At 47.1% G+C, this 22,349-nt stretch overlaps 1 protein-coding gene across 3 annotated transcripts in view; it reads left to right on the top strand.

Annotated features, from left to right (window-relative positions):
- Window positions 1–22,349, top strand: part of VWF (von Willebrand factor) — a 313,429-nt gene that overhangs the window by 57,049 nt on the left and 234,031 nt on the right. For all 3 annotated transcript variants that reach the window (XM_061582613.1, XM_061582612.1, XM_061582614.1), the window contains 2 exons: window positions 10,484–10,530; window positions 20,800–20,936. In XM_061582613.1, the coding sequence (XP_061438597.1) occupies window positions 10,484–10,530; window positions 20,800–20,936 (184 nt within the window). The remainder of the gene's footprint in view (window positions 1–10,483; window positions 10,531–20,799; window positions 20,937–22,349) is intronic.

Here is a 22,349-nt window from a genome sequence, read left to right as displayed (position 1 = left end):
GAATAAAATGGGGGATGCACAGAAGGGGCAACATATATTTCTAGGTGGGTGAGCTGTGTGCATTAATGTAGACATTTTTTATGGCTAAATATAATCTGAACAGGGTTGAGCTTTGCAAGTTAAGATTTGTATTGACTTCTATGCAAAGTGAAAATGGTGAGAAGTATGTGGAAAAGAGATGGTTGATATAAAAACTTTTTTTATTACTGACTATGTAGTCTTATTACTGATCTGTATAAGCAAATCTGGAAACTTTTTAAGGCTAAAGAGTGGGGTAAAATGCTCTATGTTTCTGTCAGTTGTATAGTATGCAAAATAAAAAAATTGCATGCTTCAGTACAGTGAGGTTTCTCATTGGTCTTGAAGCAGAGTTTTGTTCACAGGTTAGCAAAAACTAAAAATAAACTGGACTCACCAAACCAGAAAGCAGAAATCTTTTATTTGAAAAGGGGGCTGGAATCAATTTGCTTAAAGAGCAGCACAATGGAAACCAAATTTATTTATTATTTATTTATATCCTGCCCTTCCTCCCAGCAGGAGCCCATTTTATATATAGCAATAAAATCCATTTATTGCTATATAGGACCTATTAGACAAACCTGCTTTGTCTAATCACCTTTCAAAAGACATCTGAATTAGTGGCCAATACCACATGATGTGCAGTGTGAATAATGTTTTATCTTAGGGCTCATCCAGACGACTGTATGATGTGTGACATGACCTCTTTGTGATCTCATTATTTTTCGGTTGTCCTGATAACGTCGCGTGCAAAAGCGTGTTTTCATGCGGTTAAATCCGCTTTGGCAGAACCGCGGAAAATGCAATTATCTTTGCATATGGGAAAGAGCAGGAAATGAGTGGGAAAAGGGGCAAGTGAGGACTCTCGGATGACAGAGCGGATATGGAAAACCTGGATTATCCCGCTCCGTTTGGATGAGCCCTTAATCTACTGCAGCCCTTTCATTTCACCTCTGTGTGCTCCCAACTTCCAGACAAAGGCTAGCCCCGGCCTATTGTTCTATCAACAGGTTAACATGGGCTCCAGCACCCACCCACAGGTCAAAACAAGGGAGAAAATGAAACTAGAATCTAACAAGCCTTATTCACAGGGACAACATTGACTGGCCTTTTGGTCTTCTACAGTCCTTAGCAACCTCTTCTTTTTCTCTCCAGGCTTGAATTTATTCTTTGTTGACTGAGCCTCTTGCAGTCCTCCACACCCTCTATTCACATCTCTGAAAAGCCAACAACTCTCATCACCTTCTCCAGACTTCTAGGTTCTTCTATCTCCTTTCCCTTGAAGCTTCTTCCTCTTCTCACTCCTGCATGCTGCTGTCCATGCCCAGGGGCATGGTTAGCTCCAAAGAGGCTCTGGAGTTGAGCCACATTTTTATCCTACACTTCCTTCAAGGAGCTCAGACTTCCTCTTAACAACAATCCTGCAAGGTAGGCTATGATGAGAGTTGGGGGCTGGACCAAGATCACCATGAAAGCTTTGTGTTTGAGTATAGATGTGCCCTCGGGTGTCTAACACTTTCTAACCATTACACTACCTTAGCCTTTTAATATGGGGACAAAGTAATTCTAGTGCTTAATTTTTAGAAGATATTACCTAGTCCACACAGAAAAATAGTTGCATTAAGTCCTTGGGCCAGTCTACCTTTTCCCCTGCCCCAAACTGCAAATCAAAGTTCTCCCACAAGTCTTTCTCTGGGGGCATCTTCAGAAAAATTTGGCCTAGTCCACCCAAGTTGGCAGAAAGGATTTATTTATTTATCATACTTGTTAGTTGCTTGTTATCCGAAGGTCTCTAAGTGACTTAACAGAATTGTTAAGAACAAAAGTAAATATATCATACCATGAAACAAAACAATAGAACAACCACCTCCATATAGCCACAGAAAGCTTAACCAACGTTCTCCAGCATCACACCATTAAGCTGGATTGATGGTGCTACAGACAGTTCGCACCTGTTGATGAAGCACTTAGTATTTTTTAATATTAAGTGAGAGCCCAAGCTTTCCATATGCTTCTGCAAAGACATTTAGGATAGTTTGAAGATCTTTCTTTTAATGTGCAGAGACTACATTATCATCGGCATATTGAAGTTCTATGACAGAGGTTGACATTACCTTACTTTTTGCTTTCAGCTTACTGAGATTAAAAAGCTTTCCATCTGTTCGATATATGATTTCCACACCAGTAGGAAGTTTCCCCTCAATGAGGTGTAGAATCATAGCAATGAAGATAGCAAATAAGGTGGGAGCAATGAAGCATCCCTGTTTTACACCTGATCTGACTCTGAATTGATCACTCTGAAAGCCACTGTTGTCCAAAATTGTTGCTGTCATGTTGTCATGAAGGAGTCACAAAATATTCACAAATTTATCAGGGCACCCAGTTTTCAGAAGGATGGTCCAGAGAGCGGTTCGATTCACAGTGTCAAAGGCCTTAGTCAGATCAATAAACGCCATATATAAAGGTCAATTCTGCTCCTGGTATTTTTCTTGAAGCTGTTGTGCAGTGAAGATCATGTCCTCTGCTCCCCTGGAAGGGTGGAAACCATTTTGAGATTTAGGGAAGACGTCCTCTGAGATCGGCAGGAGGCAATTTGCGAGGATCCTTGCAAGGATTTTACCTGCGGTAGCAAGAAGAGGGATACCTCGATAGCTCCCACAATCTGTTCTATCACTCTTCTTAAAAAGAGTGATAATTATGGCGTCCCTAAAGTCTTCCGGGATCTTCTTCCTCATCCAGATTTTTTTCATGAGCTTATGAAGTTGTTGTGTAAGTTCAGGCCCACCGTCTTTAAAGACTTGAGCAGGAATCCCATCGGGTCTACTAGCTTTGTTGTTCTTCATTTGATTGATGGCTTTACTGACTTCATCCAAATTAGGGGATACTGCAAGCTTGTTTCTAATTTGTTGTTGTGGAATTTGCGAGAAGACCTCACCAGCCACAATAAAGTTACAATTAAGGAAGTCGTGGTAATGCTCTTTCCAGCGCAGTGCAATAGACTCTTTATCCTTAAGAAGTTTGTGTCAGCTCTTCACTGAGACAGCAGTGTCGGTGGGGGTGCAGACAGGGCTGGAGATTCCTTGGTAATTGCCAGGCCGTAAGTCCTCAGCCGGCAGCTTGGCTATAAATCTGCCAGGCTAGCAAGGAGGAAGCAAGATAAGGGCAGAGGCCATTCAAAGCTTACGTGCCAAGCCAGAAATCCAGAAGAGACGTCAGTGAAGGTCCGGGTCTAGTTTGCCGAGAGATCAGTCCAAGTCAAGGTTCAGGGGATAGGAAGACACACAGTGGTCACGCCTGACGTTGTAGTCAGCAACAAGCTGAACCCAAGGTTTGACTTTTAAGGAGCAGGTTTGTCAGCAGGTGTGAGCCATCAGCGTTTTGGCCTTAAGTGGACAGGCCTGCCCCTCTTCTGCCTGACCTTCTGTTGTCCGCGTTCTGCAGGTGAGGGGGGAGTATCCTGTTCACTCTCTGCGTCTGGCTGAAGGGCTTCAGCTGTGTCTGGGGTGCTCTGCAGCTGAGGGGGAGAAGGAACTGGGTTCTCAGGAGTTTCCTCCATTTCTCCTTCTGGGTCTGCTGCTTCTGGGTCTGCTGCTGTTACTCCAGAGTCATCCACGTCTGATGAGTCCTGTGATGGGGCCATGACACTATCCCCCTCCCCACGACCAACCCGCCGCCTCCCACCTGGGCCCGGCTTATCCGGGTAGTGCTGGTGGAATCAACGGACCAGACGAGGGGCATGCACCTGCAAATCATCTTCCCATGAGCATTCCTCTGGGCTGTACCCCTGCCAGTCTATGCGATACTGGAGGCGGCCACGATGCCTCCGGGAGTCCAGGATCTGTGCCACTTCGAATTCCTCTTCCCCATTGACTTGTATCGGCGGCGGGGGGCGCGGCTTACTACTCAAGGGGTGAGGTGGGAGAGCGGGAGTCAGCAGTGATCTATGGAAGACAGGGTGAATGTGGAAGGATGCAGGGAGTTGGAGCCGAAACACCACCGGGTTAATCTGCTGGGTGATACTGAAGGGACCTACGTTCCGAGCCTCCAGCTTTTGAGATGGACAGTGCGAACGCAGGAACTTGGTCGAGAGCCATACCCAGTCCCCTACCTTCAGCGGCGGGCCTGGTTGGTGATGGCGGTCCGCAAAATGCTTATACGAGCCCTTTGCCTGCTCCAGCTGTTCCTTCAGGACTGCCTGCAGGGCCTGCAACTCCTGCAGCATGACATCCGCAGTGGGGACCAGCGAAGGGGGTTGCACCGAGGGGAAGAATCGGGGGTGGTAGCCGTAGGAGGCAAAGAACGGAGTCTGGTGTGTGGATGCATGAACGGAATTATTATACGCGAACTCAGCCAGAGGTAACAGATCCACCCAATTGTCCTGTTGGAAACAGGTGTAACACCGCAGGTATTGTTCTACGGTGGCGTTGGTGCATTCAGTTTGTCCATCTGATTAAGGGTGGTGGGCGGAGGACAAGTGAATCTGGACGTTCAGGGCCCGAAACAGTGCCTGCCAGAACTGGGCAGTGAACTGGGCTCCTCGGTCAGATATCAGGTGGTCGGGGAGGCCGTGCAAACGGAAAACCTGGGTCAAAAACAGTTGAGCAGTTTTTGGGGCAGAGGGTAGTCCAGCACAGGGGAGGAAATGGGCCATCTTGGTGAACAGGTCTACGACCACGAGGATGGTGGTCATTCCCCTGGAGGCCGGTAAGTCCGTGATAAAATCCAGGGAGACCGAGCGCCAGGGCCCTGGGGGGGTAGGCAGCGGGAGCAGGAGCCCAGGTGGCTTTCCAGGGTGTCCCTTGGCTCGCTGGCAGGTATCACAGGCAGCTACATAGTCCTTGATGTCCACTTGGACCCGGGGCCACCAGAAATCCCATAGGACCAGGTGGAGGGTTTTATAGGTTCCAAAATGACCTGCACGCTGGCTGTCATGGCAGAGTTGGAGCACCTCTCCCCGCAGAGCTCCCGGGGAATGTACAAATGGTTCTGGTGGTACAAGAGGCCATTTTGCAAGGAAAATGGGCTGTCCAGGGTGGGCGTTCCTGACTGGAGCTCTTGCTGCTGTGCCAGGGCGTATGGGTCCTTTTGCTGCTGTTCCTGCACCCGGTCCAGTAGGGGTTGTGGCTGGTGGGTAGCTGCGAAGTTCTCTGGGCGGAGGATTGGGCGAAGGGGGCGATCGAACTGCTCGGCTCGGTATTCCGGCTTGCGAGAGAGTGCATCTGCTTGTGTGTTTCGGCGGCTGGGGACGTAGGTGACCGTGAACTGGAACCGGGAGAAAAACAGGGACCACCGGATCTGGCGTTGGTTAAGCCATCAGGCGCTTTGCAGGTGCTCCAGGTTTCGATGGTCCGTTCGTACCTGTACCGGATGGTGTGCCCCTTCCAAGAGATGACGCCAGGTCTCGAAGGCTACTTTTATGGCCAGTAACTCCTTCTCCCAAATGATGTAGTTCTGTTCCGAAGAATTGAGTTTCCGGGAGTGGAACGCACAGGGGAGCAGGGACTGCTTGTTCCCCACCGGCTGTAGTAGGACCGCTGCCACTGCCTTATCGGATGCATCGGCCTCTACTATGTAAGGTCTGGTGGGGTTGCTGGAGGATGGGTTCAGACGTAAAGGCTTGTTGGAGGCGCTGGAAGGCCTGTTGAGCGGCCTCCGTCCAAGCAAACTTCTCTTTGCCTCGAAGCAGGTCCAATATGGGTATTGTTAGTTCGGAGAAGTGGGAGATGAACCGGCGGTAATAGTTGGCGAAGCCCAAAAAGCGCTGCACATCTTTGTGGCTTCAAGGAGCTGCCCATTGGAGGATGGTCTCAATTTTGGCTGGGTCCATGTGGATACCCGAGGGAGAGATCTGATGGCCTAGGAAATCCACGGTAGTGAGGTCAGATGCACATTTTTCTAGCTTGGCAAAGAGGTGGTTCTCCCGCAGGCGCTGCAGCACCACTTGAACGTGTTCCTTATGTTCCGAGGGGTTCTGTGAGTAGATCAGGATGTCATCCAAGTAGATCACCAGGAAGTGGTCTAGGAGGTCCCAGAAGATGTCGTTCATGAAGTGCTGAAAGATGGCAGGGGCATTGCACAAGCCAAAAGGCATCACTGTGTACTCAAAATGTCCATAACGGGTGCGAAAGGCCGTCTTCCACTCATCTCCCTCCTGCATACGCACCAGGTTACAGGCCCCTCTCAGGTCCAGTTTGGTGAAAATGCGAGTGCCCCGCAGCCGCTCTAGTAGTTCTGGGATCAGGGGCAAAGGGTACCGATTCCGAACTGTAATCTGGTTGAGGGCTCAGTAGTCATTACAAAGCCGGAGTTCCCCACATTTCTTTTTTATGAATAGTACAGGGGTGGCTGCAGGTGACGTGGAGGGGCGAATGAATCCTCAACGCAGGATCTTGTCTAGGAACTCTCTGAGGGCCGCCAGTTTGGGTTCCAACAGGGAGTAAATCCGGCCCATGGGAATCTTGGCTCCGGGGAGCAGGTCAATGGGGCAGTCATAAGGACGATGGGGCGGCAACTGGTCTGCCTCTTGCATCCCAAAAACATCCTGGGACTCCCGGTACATTTCCTGTAATTTCTCCAGCGCGGAGCTTGCCTCCCGGGTAGTCAGGATGTGCTCCTTCGGCCCCCAACAGGTGGTTTGGCAATAGGGGGATCTGAGGGTCAGTCGGCCTGTGGACCACTGGATGAGGGGGTCGTGCCGCTGTAGACACTGCAGGCCAAGCACTACCGGGAAGTGGGGCGCTGCAGCCAGGTAGAACTGGAGGCTTTCCCGGTGCTCACCCAGGGCCATGTCTAGCGGCACTGTCTCCTGTACTACCGGGCCCGAGGCGAGAAGCCGGCCATCAATAGTCTCCACGAGGATAGGGCGACAAATGGGTTGACTAGGAACCTGGTGTAGATTGGCAAAGGACACGTCCATGAAATTGCTGGTGGATCCTGAGTGCAGCATGGCTGGTACTTGGAGGGTACCGCTTCCGGGGACTGTCAGAGAGATCAACATGGTCAGATGCTTGGGCGGTGAGGAACTGAGGTGGCGGGACCACTGAACCATGAGGTTGCCCCGGCTCAGGGGCCTGTGGAGGCCGGGGCGTGGGCGTTTCCCAAGGTAGGGACTGTGGGTCGTTTCGCGGAACAATGGGCTGCAAAATGTCCCTGGGCCCCACAATACAGGCAGAGGCCCTGCTGCCTGTGTCTCAGCTTTTCGGCAGCAGAAAGATGTGGCTGAGCCCCTCCCAGCTGCATAGGTTCTACCGGGGGTGTAGGGTCCTTGCCGGAGGGCTCCGAGGGCACAGCCACTGGGGCCAAAGCTCTGTAGACTGGCCGGGGTCGGTTGGCAGCACGCCTGCTTTCCAGCCTCCCATCAATCTGGAGACACAGGTGTATTAGGGCTTACAGGGTTCTAGGGTGCTCCACCCTAGCTAGCTCATCCAGAAGCTCATCGGACAGCCCCTCCTGAAATTGATCCATGAGAGCTGCTTTGTTCCAGCCCAGGTTTTCTTGTAGTAAATGAAAGTCTGTTACATATTCCCCCAAGGGGCGTCGGCCTTGCCGCAGCCTGTGTATGCGGCGGTTGGCTGTGGCTGATTTGACTGGGTCCTCAAACATAGCCTTCAGTTCCCTGGTGAAGGCGGCTAGGTCGTTGAGCACGGGGCTACGCTCGAGGAGCAGGGACGTGGCCCATCTAGCTGCAGCCCCGGTGCAGAGGTTAATCAAGAATCCCACCCGGGTCTTATCATCTGGGAAGGCCTCTGGTCGTAACTCCATGAAGAGGTGGGCCTGGGCCAAGAATGCTGAGAGCTGTTCTGAAGCCCCAGTGAATTTCTCTGGGAGGGTCACAGGGCACTTGGCTCTCCCTGTAGGTGGAGTGGGTGGGGCTGCTGACAGCTGGGCTTGCAAGCCTTGGACGGCCAACAGCAGCTGGTCTACTTGTGAGCGCAGGAGCAAGTTTTCCTGCTGGAGTTGCTCCATGGTCGGCACTTCCCCCACTCACTTGTTGCTTGCTTTGTTTTGGGCTGACTACAAACTGTCAGCTCTTCACTGAGACAGCAGTGTCGGTGGGGGTGCAGACAGGGCTGGAGATTCCTTGGTAATTGCCAGGCCGTAAGTCCTCAGCCGACAGCTTGGCTATAAATCTGCCAGGCTAGCAAGGAGGAAGCAAGATAAGGGCAGAGGCCATTCAAAGCTTACGTGCCAAGCCAGAAATCCAGAAGACACGTCAGTGAAGGTCCGGGTCTAGTTTGCCGAGAGATCAGTCCAAGTCAAGGTTCAGGGGATAGGAAGACACACAGTGGTCACGCCTGACGTTGTAGTCAGCAACAAGCTGAACCCAAGGTTTGACTTTTAAGGAGCAGGTTTGTCAGCAGGTGTGAGCCCTCAGTGTTTTGGCCTTAAGTGGACAGGCCTGCCCCTCTTCTGCCTGACCTTCTGTTGTCTACGTTCTGCAGGTGAGGGGGGAGTATCCTGTTCACTCTCTGCGTCTGGCTGAAGGGCTTCAGCTGTGTCTGGGGTGCTCTGCAGCTGAGGGGGAGAAGGAGCTGGGTTCTCAGGAGTTTCCTCCATTTCTCCTTCTGGGTCTGCTGCTTCTGGGTCTGCTGCTGTTACTCCCGAGTCATCCTCATCTGATGAGTCCTCTGACAGGGCCATGACAGTTTGCTACCATCCATTGAAGATAAGGGATTTGTACCGTAATTTGTTGGTCCATAGATTGCCTTTGTGGCATTAAAAAAGCCCAGTGCATCGTGAGGATCTGCAAAGTGCTGGATTTCTTGAGCTTTCTTTATTCACCAGGCGTTCTTAAGTTCTCTAGTTCTTCTTTGCACCTCAGCCTTTGCACTAGCATAGATTTTTTTCTTAGCAGCACAGTTAATGTCTTTCTGCCATATCTGGAAGGCTTTCTTTTTCTTGTCGATGATGTGTTCCATCTCACTATCATTCTCATCAAACCAATCCTGATGTTTCTTAGTTTGGTATCCAATCATTTGTTCACATGGTGCAATAATGGATGTCTTCAGTTTAATCCAGTGTTCCTCGACATTTTCAGGGAGTTCCGTCGGTAGATGTTTCTTGAAAGTTGTTTGAAAGCAGGCTTGCTTAATAGGATCTTGAAGGAAATGGATGTTCATTTTCTTCTTTGGAGCCTACGTTGAGGAACAATATTAATGGCCATAGTGGATCGAATTAATTGGTGATCTGTCCAGCAGTCATCAGCACTTGTCATGGCCCTAGTGAGGAGTACATCATGATGATCTCTGGCACGGACAATTATGTAATCCAGGAGGTGCCAGTGTTTTGACCGAGGGTGCTTCCATAATGTTTTAAATTTATTTTTCTGGCAAAAGAGTGTGTTTGTAATAACAAGATTATGCTCTGCACATTTAGTCAGAAGTAGAATGCCATTCAGGTTGCTATTGCCAACTCCTTCTTTCCCGATGGTTTCTGGCTGAGTCTGAGTCCTAGCAACATGGAGGTACTGTGTGTAGGTAGTTCCCAAGTCTGGATAGTTGGTCAATTGCCTGCTTTGGATGGAGTTGTACTCCCTCTTGAAAGAGCAGGTTCATAGTCTGGGAATGCTCCTGGATCCATCTTTGTCACTAGAAGCCCAGGTGACTTATTTATTTATTTATTTATTTTATTTAATTTATATACCGCCCTAAGCCCGAAGGCTCTTAAGTGTCTAGGAGTGCCTTTTACCATCTTCATCTGGTAAGACAGCTATGGCCGTTTCTGGAACAGGATAGCATGGACCACTGTTGTCCATGCACTGGTAACCTCCAGGCTGGATTACTGTAATGCATTCTATGAGGGGCTGTCCTTGAGTTTGGTCTGGAAGGTACAGCTGGTGCAAAATGCAGTGGCATGACTGCTCAGTGGGGCAGGGTATTGCCAACATGTCACCCTGCTGCTGAAAGAACTGTACTGGCTGCCCATTAGCTACCAGACCAAGTTCAAGGTGCTGGTTTTGGTGTACAAATCCCTATGCAGATTGGGACCAGGATACTTGAAATACTATCTTATTCCTTATATACCCAGTCGATCACTGCGCTCTGCAGAACATCTTATCAGGAGGTTCTTTCCGTATAACATAGGAAATGAACCTTTTGTTTAGTGGCACCTACTCTTTGGAATTCCCTCTCCTTAAATATTAGACAGGCGCCATCTCTGTTATCTTTTTGGCACCTGCTGAAGACTTTCCTCTTTCAACAAGCCTTTTAAGTGTTTATTTTGATTTATATCCCGCCCTTCCTCCCAGCAGGAGCCCAGGGTGGCAAGTAGAGGCCTTATCCTAGTACCACATGGCTTCCTTTCCTCAGTGTCATTGTCCCATCAGATTCATCCACATGGCTGTTAACGAAAAAGGAGATCGAGTCACAAATGTCCCACATCATGTGTACTTTAGCTGCAGTGTAAATAATAATAGGATACATTAAATTTGTCCATGTATCTAATACATAAAAATTGTATTTTCCAGTATTTGTAGGCATGGTACCTGGATCTGCAGCAATGAACCTTGCCCAGGTATGTTGATATTGATTGACCAGTGAGTGAATCAGCATAATATATTTCAGAAATTAGTTTCAAGTGCCTCACGTTGTGAAGATGAAAAGATAGATATTTGCACACTTTTGGTGAGTAAGTGCTTGTCAGTTATTCCAGAGCTTTTGTACTCATTGGCCAGAACCCTGAGAAGTATTGCTTAGTAATTTGCCTGCCTGCTTTTCCTTATGGAGATATAAGGGAATGGGCTAGAGGTTCACTTCCCCACCTCCCAATGAAACTTGAAAGTCCATGATTTGGGGCCTGAAATATCCCTGATCTGTGATCCTGTGTTTTGTAGAGAGTGAGAAGGTCCTATCAAAATGAAGGAGAGTTGGGTCAAAGGCAAATGTTGTTTGAAGACAATGGGATGTATTTCCACACAATATCTTTAGAACTGTTTTTTTTCCTGTTAAGAACTTAACTACAGCCCAACTCGGAGATCACACATAGGTTCTTTCTGTAAAATGAATCCTGCTTGATGCAGGATGTTTTGTGCATAGTCAAGAACAGGGATTGGATAGGAGTTGTCTCAATTTCATTTGTGTTGTTTAATTTAGCACACTCAAAAAGTGCTATGAGACTAAGCAAGAGCTTTCACAGGATTGATATGTAATAACCTGGATAATTATTATTTTTGAAGGGCCTAGCTTTGCAATTGCTCTATGTGGACACTTTAAAGACCATAAGAATAGCTCTGCTAGATCAGGCCGTGGCCCATTTTGTCCAGAAGTCTATTTCCATTAGTGGACAGCCAGATGTTGCTGGATTCGCACAAGCATAATAGAAAGGTGCTGGCTATCTCTTGTTCATTTCTGTTTGGCTGTCATGGCTAATAGCTGTTGAGAGACTTATCCTCCATGAACTGGTTTCATTTCTTATTTGAAGCCATGTAAGCTTGGGACCACTACCTCATATACTGCTTGTAAATTCCAAGTGTTCATTATACATTTAATAAAGAAATACTTCCTTTTGTCACTCCTTAATCTAGTTTCAAATTCATTGAATTTCCCTAGCTGATCCTCAAGTTTTAGAACTGTATTTCTACAAAACACAAATTTAATACTGCTCCGATGATGATGATGATGATGATGATGATGATGATGATGATGATGATGATGATGATGATGATGATGATGATGATGATGATGATGATGATGATGATGATGACTTGTTAGTTGCTTGTAACCCAAAGATCTCCAAGTGATTTACAACACTGTTAAAAACACAAATAAATATTTTATACCATAAAACAAAAACAACCCCCATTAGCAACATCCTAATAACAAGCAACATCATCTTACTCTGTCAAAAGCCTGGGAAAAATGGCAAGTCTTTTCCTGGGCTGAAAGGACGACAATGAAGGCAACAGCTGGACCTCACTGAGGAGAGCATTCCACAGATGGGGAGTCACAAATTTATTTATTTATTTTATTAAATTTATATACCGCCCCATAGCCGAAGCTCTCTGGGCAGTTCACAACAAAACCACATAATTTAGACAATTTATAATAATAATAATAATAAATTTAATTTTTGTGTCGCCTATCTGGCCGAAGCCACTCTAGGCGACGTACATATTAAAATTAATAAAATACAATATAAATACAGAATAAAATACAATGCAGTCAACCATAATCATTTTAAATAGCAGCAGTATAAAACAATGTAGGGCAATCAATAAACAATTTAAAACAAACATAGAAAAATTAGCCCACCCCGGAGATCCCGAAGGCCTGTCCAAAGAGCCAAGTTTTTAAGGCTCGGCGAAATGTATCTAGGGAAGGGGCATGGCAGAGATCGAATGGGAGGGAGTTCCAGAGAGTGGGGGCCGCCACTGAAAATGCCCTCTCTCTAGTTGTTTTCTAGCTGTTTTCTGAGAGAAGGCCCTGTGTGGCTGATCTAGTCGGGTGGCTTAATTTGTGGTACTGGAGGTGCTCCTTCAGGTAAACTGGGCCGAGACCATATAGGGATTTAAAGGTTAACACCAACACCTTGAATTGGGCCCGGAAAACAACTGGAAGCCAATGTAGGTGAAATAATACTGGCGTAATGTGATCACGGCGGTGGCTGTTTGTGAGCAGACAAGCCACCGCATTCTGCACTAGTTGTAATTTCTGGACCGTTTTCAAGGATAACCCCACGTAGAGCGCATTGCAGTAGTCTAATCGAGAGGTGACCAGAGCATGTACTACCAGTGGGAGCTGATGAATAGGGAGGTAGGGTTGCAGCCTCCGTATAAGGTGTAGCTGATACCAAGCTGCCCGGCTCACTGCTGAAATCTGCACCTCCATGGACAGCTTGGAATCAAGAACAACCCCGAGGCTGCGGACCTGATCCTTCAGGGGTAGACTCACCCCATTAAGCTTCAGGTCGACAACACCTAACCTTCCCCTGTCACCCACAAGCAGCACCTCGGTCTTATCAGGATTGAGCTTCAGCCTGTTCCTTCCCATCCACCCACTCACGGATTCCAGGCACTTGGACAAGATTTCCACAGCCAACTCCGGTGAGGATTTAAAAGAGAGATAGAGCTGCGTGTCATCAGCATATTGGTGACACCGCAGCCCAAAACTCCTGATGATGGCTCCCAGCGGTTTTACATAGATGTTAAATAGCATGGGAGAGAGGATAGAGCCCTGTGGCACTCCACAAATGAGGGGCCAAGGGTCTGAAACCTCATCTCCCAATGCTACCTGTTGATGCCTGTCAGAGAGAAAGGATTGGAACCACTGTAAAACAGTGCCTTCTATTCCCAATCCCTCCAGGCGATCTAACAGGATACCGTGGTCAACGGTATCAAAAGCCGCTGAGAGATCCAGGAGGACAAGAAAGGTGAATTCTGCCCTATCTAATGCCCTCCTCATATCATCCACCAGAGCGACCAAGGCTGTTTCAGTACCATGTCCAGTCCTGAAACCCGATTGGTATGGATCCAAATAATCCGTTTCATCCAAGTGTGCTGACAACTGCAAAATTTAAAACAACTTTAAAATTTTTAAATTCTTAAAAAGTTAAAAAATTTTTTTAACACATATTAAAATGCCTGGGAGAAGAGGAGAGTTTTGACCTGGCGCTGAAAAGATAATAATGTTGGTGCCAGGCATACCTCATCAGGAAGATTGTTCCATAATTCGGGGGCCACCACTGAAAAGGCCCTTTTTCTTGTTGCCATCCTCCGAGCTTCCCTATGAGTAGGCACCCGGAGGAGGGTCTTCGATGTTGAGCGTAGTGTATGGGTAGGTTCATATCGGGAGAGGCGTTCCATCAGGTATTGTGGTCCCGAACCGTGTAAGGCTTTATAGGTTAACACCAGCACTTTGAACCGGGCCCGGAAACATATAGGCAGCCAATGCAAGCGGGCCAGAATCGGTGTTATATGTTCGGACCGCCGGGTCCCTGTTATCAATCTGGCCGCTGCATTTTGCATGAGCTGCAGTTTCCGGACCGTCTTCAAAGGCAGCCCCACATAGAGTGCATTGCAGTAATCTAATTTAGAGGTTACCAGAGCATGAACAACTGAAGCGAGGTTCTCTCTGTCCAGATAGGGACGTAGCTGGGCCACCATCCGAAGTTGATAAAAAGCACTCCATGCCACCGAGGCTACTTGTGCCTCGAGTGACAGGGATGGTTCTAAAAGAACTCCCAAGCTACGAACCTGCTCCTTCAGGGGGAGTGCAACCCCATCCAGAACAGGGCGAACATCCACCATCCGGTCAGGAGAACCACCCACTAACAGCAACTCAGTCTTGTCTGGATTGAGCCTCAGTTTGTTAGCTCTCATCCAGTCCATTGTCGCAGCCAGGCATCGGTTCAGCACATTGACAGCCTCACCTGAAAAAGATGAAAAAGAGAAGTAGAGCTGCGTGTCATCAGCATACTGATGGCAACGCACTCCAAAGCTCCAGATTACCGAACCCAACTGTTTCATGTAGATGTTGAAGAGCATGGGGGACAGAACTGACCCCTGCAGAACTCCATACTGGAGGGCCCAGGATGTCGAGCAATGCTCCCCCAGCACTACCCTCTGGAGATAGCCCACCAAGTAGGAGCGGAAGCAGTGCCGCCAACTCCCAAATCAGCGAGTCTACCCAGAAGGATACCATGGTCGATGGTATCAAAAGCCGCTGAAAGATCAAGGAGAATCAGCAGAGTCACACTCCCCCTGTCTTTCTCCCGACAAAGGTCATCATACAGGGCGACCAAGGCTGTCTCCATACCAAAACCAGGCCTGAAACCCGACTGAAATGGATCCAGATAATTGGTCTCATCCAAGAATGTCTGGAGCTGGTTGGCAACCACTCGTCCCAGGACCTTGCCCAGGAATGGAACATTTGCTACCGGCCTATAGTTATTAAGATTTTCTGGGTCCAGAGACGATTTCTTCAGAAGTGGTCTTACTACCACCTCTTTCAGACAGCTAGGGACAAGTGCACTCCCTCTTGCAATGAGGCATTAATCACTTCCCTGGCCCAGCCGGCTGTCCCAATCCTGCTAGCTTTTATCAGCCAAGAGGGGCAAGGATCCAACCTAGAAGTGGTTGCACGCACCAGTCCAAGCACCTTGTCAACGTCCTCCAGCTGTACCAACTGAAACTCATCCAAAAAATCAAGACAAGGCCGAGTTCTGGACACCTCATTCGATTCAACTGCTATAACATTGGAGTCTAAATCCTGGCGAATGCAAGACATTTTATCCTGGAAGTGCCTAGCAAATTCATTGCAGCGGGCCTCAGATGGCTCCACCGTGTCCCTAGGGCCAGAATGTAATAGACCTCGGACAATTTTGAAAAGCTCCGCCGGGTGGGAGATGGAAGATGTAATAGTGGCAGCAAAATATTGCTTTTTTGCTGCCCTCACCGACCCCAAGTATAGCTTAGTATAGGCACTTACCAGTGCATCATTGCATCCATCAGGAGTTCGCCTCCATCTGCACTCAAGCCATCTCCTATACTGTTCCATCGCTCTCAGCTCCGGAGTACAGCAAGGAGCGGCATGAGCTCTACACAGGAGAGGGCGCGCAGGAGTGATTATGTCAACTGCCCGGGTCATTTCTGTATTCCACAGTTCAACCAGGGTTTCGACAGGAGCACCAGCCCTATCAGCTGGAAAACTCCCCAGAGCTCTTTGAAAATCACCAGAAGTCATCAGTCTCTGGGGGCGGACTATCTTAATAGATCCCCCACCCTTGCAGAGGGGAAAAGCCGCTGTAAGTCTAAACCTCAACAAGCGGTGATCTGACCATGACAAAGGGACTGATGTAAAACTCCCAACATTCAGATCACCATCCCCCTGTCCAGTTGCGAAAACCAAATCAAGAGTATGTCCTGCTACATGCGTTGGGCCAATAACATATTGTGACAGCCCCATGGTTGTCATGGAAACCATGAAGTCCTGAGCTGCCCCAGATAAGGTGGACTCGGCATGAATGTTGACATCCCCCAGCACCAACAGTCTGCGGGATCTCAACAATACATCCGAGACCACCTCCGTCAGCTCAGTTAGGGAGTCCGTTGGGCAGCTGGGTGGGCGGTACACCAACAGAATCCCCAATCTGTCCCGTTGGCCCAACACAAGATGCAAACACTCCAGACCAGTAGTCACATGGACAGGGTGCTTGGAGAGGGAGAGGGAACTCCTATAGACCACAGCAATCCCCCCTCCCCGACCCTCAGATCTACCCTGATGCTGAATCAAGTACCCCGGTGGGCACAGCTGGGAGAGACTAACTCCTTCCTGCTCACCCACCCAGGTCTCAGTTACACATGCCAGATCGGCTACCTCATCCACAATTAAGTTATGAATGAGAGAGATCTTATTATGTACCGATCTGGCATTTAGAAGCAACATCCGGAGATCTGAGAGCTGGCTGATAGGACAACCAACAGACCTGTGGTTGTGGGGGAGACCGGAACAAGGCACAGCCGTTAATTGCCTGGGCCGAGTTCCCCTCACCTGGCAAGTCTTCCGCACAACGCCATATCTTCCTCTACCCGTCACTACACCAATTTGTGCCCCCTCAAATCTTCCCACTCGGCTCTGAATCCTCTCTCCCAGGCACATGGTACAAACCCAAGACTTACACACACAATCCACATACACATTCACTCACATCACACACCAACACACTCTCACACAAAACAAAAGCTGCAATAGATGCTAAAGCAGCAATAATAGCAGCTCTCCTTCCAAAAAAATTGGGCAACAATGGTAACAGCCAGAGGCGCAGCAGCAACAACAACTAACAGCAATCACAGCTCTCCTTCCTCGAGCAGAGGTGACGCCCCTCTCCCGGCAGGCAGGCGGAGAAAATTAGTCACAGCTGAGCAAACGTCCAAGATCCAGTCCTGCAAGGCACAACGTCAACGTAGCACCAGCCGATCTGCAGCAGTCCAACCGGGAAAGCCAACGAGGGCAACAATCGGAAAGAGCAGCAGCACCGTCGCAAACGACAACAGCAACTGTCCCTCCAGCAGACGACAACAACAGCGGCAACACCCCCTGCCCCCAAAGTCTCCCCCTCTGCACCGCACCTCGAGAAACCAGAGCCAGAAAAGACGAAGCGGGCAGGGGCATGCAAAACCAACCACCGCAAGCAGCGGGACAAGCAGCCACGAGAGGACAGGGAAGCGGTAAGGCCACCCTCTCATCTGCAGCCCGCGATATTACAATAGATGACAAAGAGATGGCAAGCGGCAAGTTGGGTAGATGGCTCCCGCCGGCCGTGATGGTAGATTAGTTAGTCGTCATGGTCATAAGAAGAGGTGGAGGCAGCGGCGGCAGCAGTGGTACAGGAAGCAAGGGGGAGCAGCACAGTCTGGTAGTCTGGCAGCAAAGCTCGTTTACCTGCCCTTTCTTAATCACAGACTGGTCCAAGAAATTCATGCCACTTTCGCCCACAACCGGGATGTCCTCGACACTGTAGTAGCCCGGGCGCTGTCACTCGGAAGTAAGCAAGAATAGTCCAGTGAAATTTAAAAGAGGAGAGACGATACAAACACTCCTCTCGCTGCAGCAGCCCTCTCCCTTGTCGCCACCCTCTGAGAACCCCTCAGAGGGGGAAGCTGGAGAAGGGCCTCAGACAAAGATATAAGAATCCAGATAGGTTCATATCAGGAGAGGTGTTCTAGAAGATATTAGGTTCTGAACTGTAAAACGCTTTAAAGGTCAATACCAGCACTTTGATTTGGCTTCAAAGCATACAGGGAACCAGAGTGGCTGGAACAGAATTGGTGTTATATGATCTGTTCTCCTCAAATCAGTCAACAATTAGGAATTGAAGATTCCAAACCATTTTCAAAATTTGTCCCATGTAGAGCACATTGCAATAATCCATCCTTTAGGTGATTACTGTAGTCAAGTTATCCCTGTCCAGATAGGGTCATAGTTGGGCTACCAACTGGTGAAAGGCACTCCACTCCACCAAGGGCACCTGTTCTTCAAGCAATAGCAATGAATCCAGGGGAACCACCAAACTGGGAACCCGCTCCTTCAGAGAATGTGACCCCTTCTAGAGCAGGCTGCACATCACACAGCTGGTTAGAGGATCCACCCATCAACAGCATATCAATAACGTCTGGATTAAGCTTCATTTTATTGGCCCTCATCCAGTCCATTCTTGCAACGAAATTCAGCATATCCACTGCCTTACCTGCAGAAGATGAAAAGAAGAAATAGCATGCCACCAACCAAGATGGTGGCGGAGGCTTCATTCCCTTAGGGAAACCATGTCCGCCATCTTGGTTAATGGCAATGCTAAAAGACAGGAGACAGGTAGGTTGGGCAAGGGAATGATGAGCAGGCGGAAGCTCCTGCCCTGCAATCCACAGCTGTTGCTGCGGATCGCGGAAGGGGAGCAGAGGGGCCCCTGTAGCTCCAGGGGAAGGGGAAGCAGAGACAGGTAGGTGGGGTGTGGTGGGGGGAAGGGGAGTGGAGACAGGTAGGTGGGGATGCACACACACGTGCACACATGCACACACCAGGGCCCAGAACAAGCTGATGCCCAAGGGCCCCGGCATGCCTGGGGCCGGCCCTGTATAGGAATACCATTCTGGCCTTCCTATGCATCTGAGTATCAATCTGGAGTGTTTGCATTGTGTCTTAGGCCAGCGAGACAGATTGGGGATTTTGTTAGTGTACCATCCACCCTGCTGCCCAACAATCTCCCTAACTGAGCTGATGGATGTGGCCCTGGATGTGGTGTTGAGGACCCCAAGGCTGTTAGTTTTGTGAGATATTCTGTCTGGGCCTGCTCAAGACTTCATGGTCTCCGTGACAACCATGGGGCCAACAGGTCATCAGGCCAATACATATAGCTGGGCACACTCTGGATTTGGTTTTCTCAGTCAGACAGGGAGTGTTACATGTGTGTGTGTGAATCTCCACATGTGTGTTTATTCACTAAACATTCAAATGCCCCTTTGTGAGGAAAGTGAAATCTTTTGCTGGAATTAAACCTGCACATCATTCTTATGCATGTACAACTTTACCCTTAAATCCAATGAACCACACAGAAAGTAAAATAAAGATTGGTTTATTAGAAGAAGAAACAGGAAAAATATTGCATTTTATAATTTCAGTCAAAATGGGCAGCTTTCTAGCTTCAACCCAATCGCTCATCCCTAGTACTCTAGATAGAATAATACAGAGAGCCTAAACCTGTGCACATTCAGAATTACATCAAATCACACACAGAGAGAAAGAAACAAGCCCAGAAGTTGGTGGTGAATGTACCTTTCCTGAAGACTGCAGCAAGACTCTAAGTCAGAATGGAACGTCCATGTCTAGCCCGTGAGCCAAAGCTCCGCCCTTACTGTAGGCTTCACTAGACTTGAAAGATCTTACTCTTCCTTCGTTCTCATGGTTCTGTGTAGCCCCAATGCTGTTCCTAGGGTGCGTTGTGTAGAATAAGGCAACAGTTGAGCCCCCAAGAGAGAAGTGCTGCTAAAACCCATGGAATCATGACCATATATGTATTTCTGAACTGAGTAACATGTAACATGGGAGGGAGATTCTGATGTGACAAGTGAAGAACAATGGAAAACTTTGGAATTGCAGATAGGAGTTCTGGCTTTATCAGATGTGTTTTCTGATAAGTCCCCTGTCTCCTGAGAAATGTTTACTGTAAAGTCTTGGGTTTGGGTGATTGGTCTCTTATCCCGTAAAGGTTAAAGGATATCCCGACCCTTGTCCAGATGGTTCCCATTGTTTGTTAGAAGCCTGTTTTCTACTGATACAGAAACTCATGATCTTTAGGTTTCTTCCTGAGAATAGCAAGCCAGTTCTTACCATCCTGAACCTTGGGGTCCACACAAGGCCTGTATTATTGAGGTCACTCAAATTATAGTTTCTTATGCTCAGATCCATTGAGGTGAATCTGAGAATAAAAAAACATTTTATACATACCTCTTTACAGGAGTGAGTGATCTGAAGGTGGGGACATTAAAACAGTCCCTTTGTCATGATTAGGGATGAGTGTGTGTGGTTTGATTCAGTTCGCATATAAAGCTCAATGTATCAAATTTGCACTTTCCAAAACAACATGAGAACTGAAACACAGCCAGCCTTCGAAATCCACGCTTATCCAAATGTTGCAATGCAGTTCTCCAACCAGGGTTCATAAAAATGCATGTATTAGGGGGAATGTGCACTAAATGAATATAATAGTGAAAATAACATACAAAAATTCATTATGATAAATTGCTTGCAAAAGTGTACTTTAGTCAAAGCTGCATACAAAATTGTGTTTGTTAGGAGAAATCCACACTAAAATACTGAAGAATTTTTATGAAAACCATCTAGATTTTGTTTTTTAAACAATCAAGTGGTATATAAAATTTATTACATAAATAAATATGAGGATTTTGTTTTAAAATAATAAATGCAAATTGCTGTAGAAATGTGGAGAACTGAATTTAAGACTGGAAAAAATGAGAAAAAGAGAACCAAAATTAACAGACACTTCCAATTGGGCTCCCCCTGCTGCCCCAAAAAGTTTGCTCAGGCCTACAAAGTGTGCTCAGTTTTCAGTGATACTACTTTTGAGTGGTGGTTCTTACGGTTGCAGCCAGAGAGGAATACGCTTTGAGAGAAGCATCTTGTGTGCATTGGCCAGCCATTTGAATCAGGAAAGTGTTTAGATCTACTTTGTGTGTTTGTGTGTGTTTGCCTTGAAAATGAGCAAGACTATTCTGCCTTAGTGTAAAATGATATTGTTTGGTCTGAGGCAGTGGTGTGTTTTTTGTTTCCCCAGGTGAATGCTCTGTCACTGGCCAATCCCATTTCAAAAGCTTTGACAACAAGCATTTCACCTTCAGTGGCATCTGCCAGTACTTATTTGCTAGAGATTGTGGGGAGAACTCATTTTCTGTTTTCATAGAAACTGTCCAGGTAAGAGTATTTTCCTTGCAAGGAAAAATGAGGGTTGTCTCTTTCACTCAAAATAACACCATTTTGACAAATTGCTTGGGGAAACTATGGTTAAGAAGAACATGGCGCTGGTGAAAGTGGCAGCCCTTTGTTGAGTTTCCCTACTCCCCCTCCATAATGTTAGTCCAAGCCACCTTGTGTCCTCTCATTATGAGATGCATTTTTTCACACCTCTCAGTGGCAACCAGTACTGTGGAGTGGAGGTGGGGAGATGTACATCATAATGACATCCGGACACAGGATAGGTCTGTTGTTTTCAGTGGAGTCTCATGATTTTTGGAATGTGTTGTCCTGCTCTCTGAAGTAATGCTATAGAATATGCCTTTTTTGTATGGTTTGAGAGGGTAATAAATCTTTTAATCATTTTTCAGTGGTGTAACAAGGAAATTGAAAATTTCAGATTTTTCAAAAAAGAAACATTACTAGTCCACATGAACAGAAAATACTTAAAATGTAATGATAATTTCTGCAACTGGCTTGGAGTAGAACTGTTAATAACATCCTCCATAACATTAAGTTCAGTTTAATTATATCCTATATAATGCTGTGTGTTTTTTCACCCCTTCCCCATGGCAGCCAATGAAGTGGAACAAAGACAGGGATATACATACCATTAAGAAGTTGGGACACAGGTTAAGTTGAACTAGATGTAATAGAGGGGGAGCTGCAGAATTTGACATAGGGCTGCTTCATGTTCTTTTTTCCTCAAAATATGCCCATATTGAGGTTTTGATAACATGTACATTTATTTAAATTTAATTGAGTAATTGGTAGAAATGCTGACAATGAATCATCTAACATTTATTTAATTAATTTTAGTGTACACAACTAATTTGAATACATTCTTAAAAACACATAAGAAATTAAACTTTAAAAACACATGAAACAAGATGAAAACCACTCTATTATCTATAAAAATGTTTGTAGTGAATAGTCAGCACACACAAAAAATGAGCCTTACATTCAGACTATATCTATAATGGCAGTATCTCACTTACTGAATATCAATGTGTCCCACAGAGCGTATGGATGACTCACTGTAAGACCATAATCACATTTCAAAATGAGCTGTGTGTTTTACTTTTGGAGAAATGCCAACACTATGAGAGGCATCTGTGTGTCTCTTCTTTTAGAAACTCGGGGCATACCAACGCAACAAATGTATATCAGTTCTATACTAGTATACTAGTTCTTCACCCCAACCCTGTCATCAAGTTCTGAGAACTGTAGTTTGGTAATAGTGCCGATAACTAATCTTTTAAATCAGAGTTTAAAAGTTTCCTTGGGAGAGGTATTGGCTGTTAAATCAGTTTAAATCTGTTGTGTAGATTTGCCCACTCTCTCGCATGCAAAATGGCATTTATTTTTCTTGCC

The sequence above is a fragment of the Rhineura floridana genome, chromosome 8 (assembly GCF_030035675.1).
Source record: "Rhineura floridana isolate rRhiFlo1 chromosome 8, rRhiFlo1.hap2, whole genome shotgun sequence".
In the NCBI taxonomy this organism is placed as follows: Eukaryota; Metazoa; Chordata; class Lepidosauria; order Squamata; family Rhineuridae; genus Rhineura; species Rhineura floridana.
This window is presented reverse-complemented; position numbering and strand designations above follow the sequence as displayed.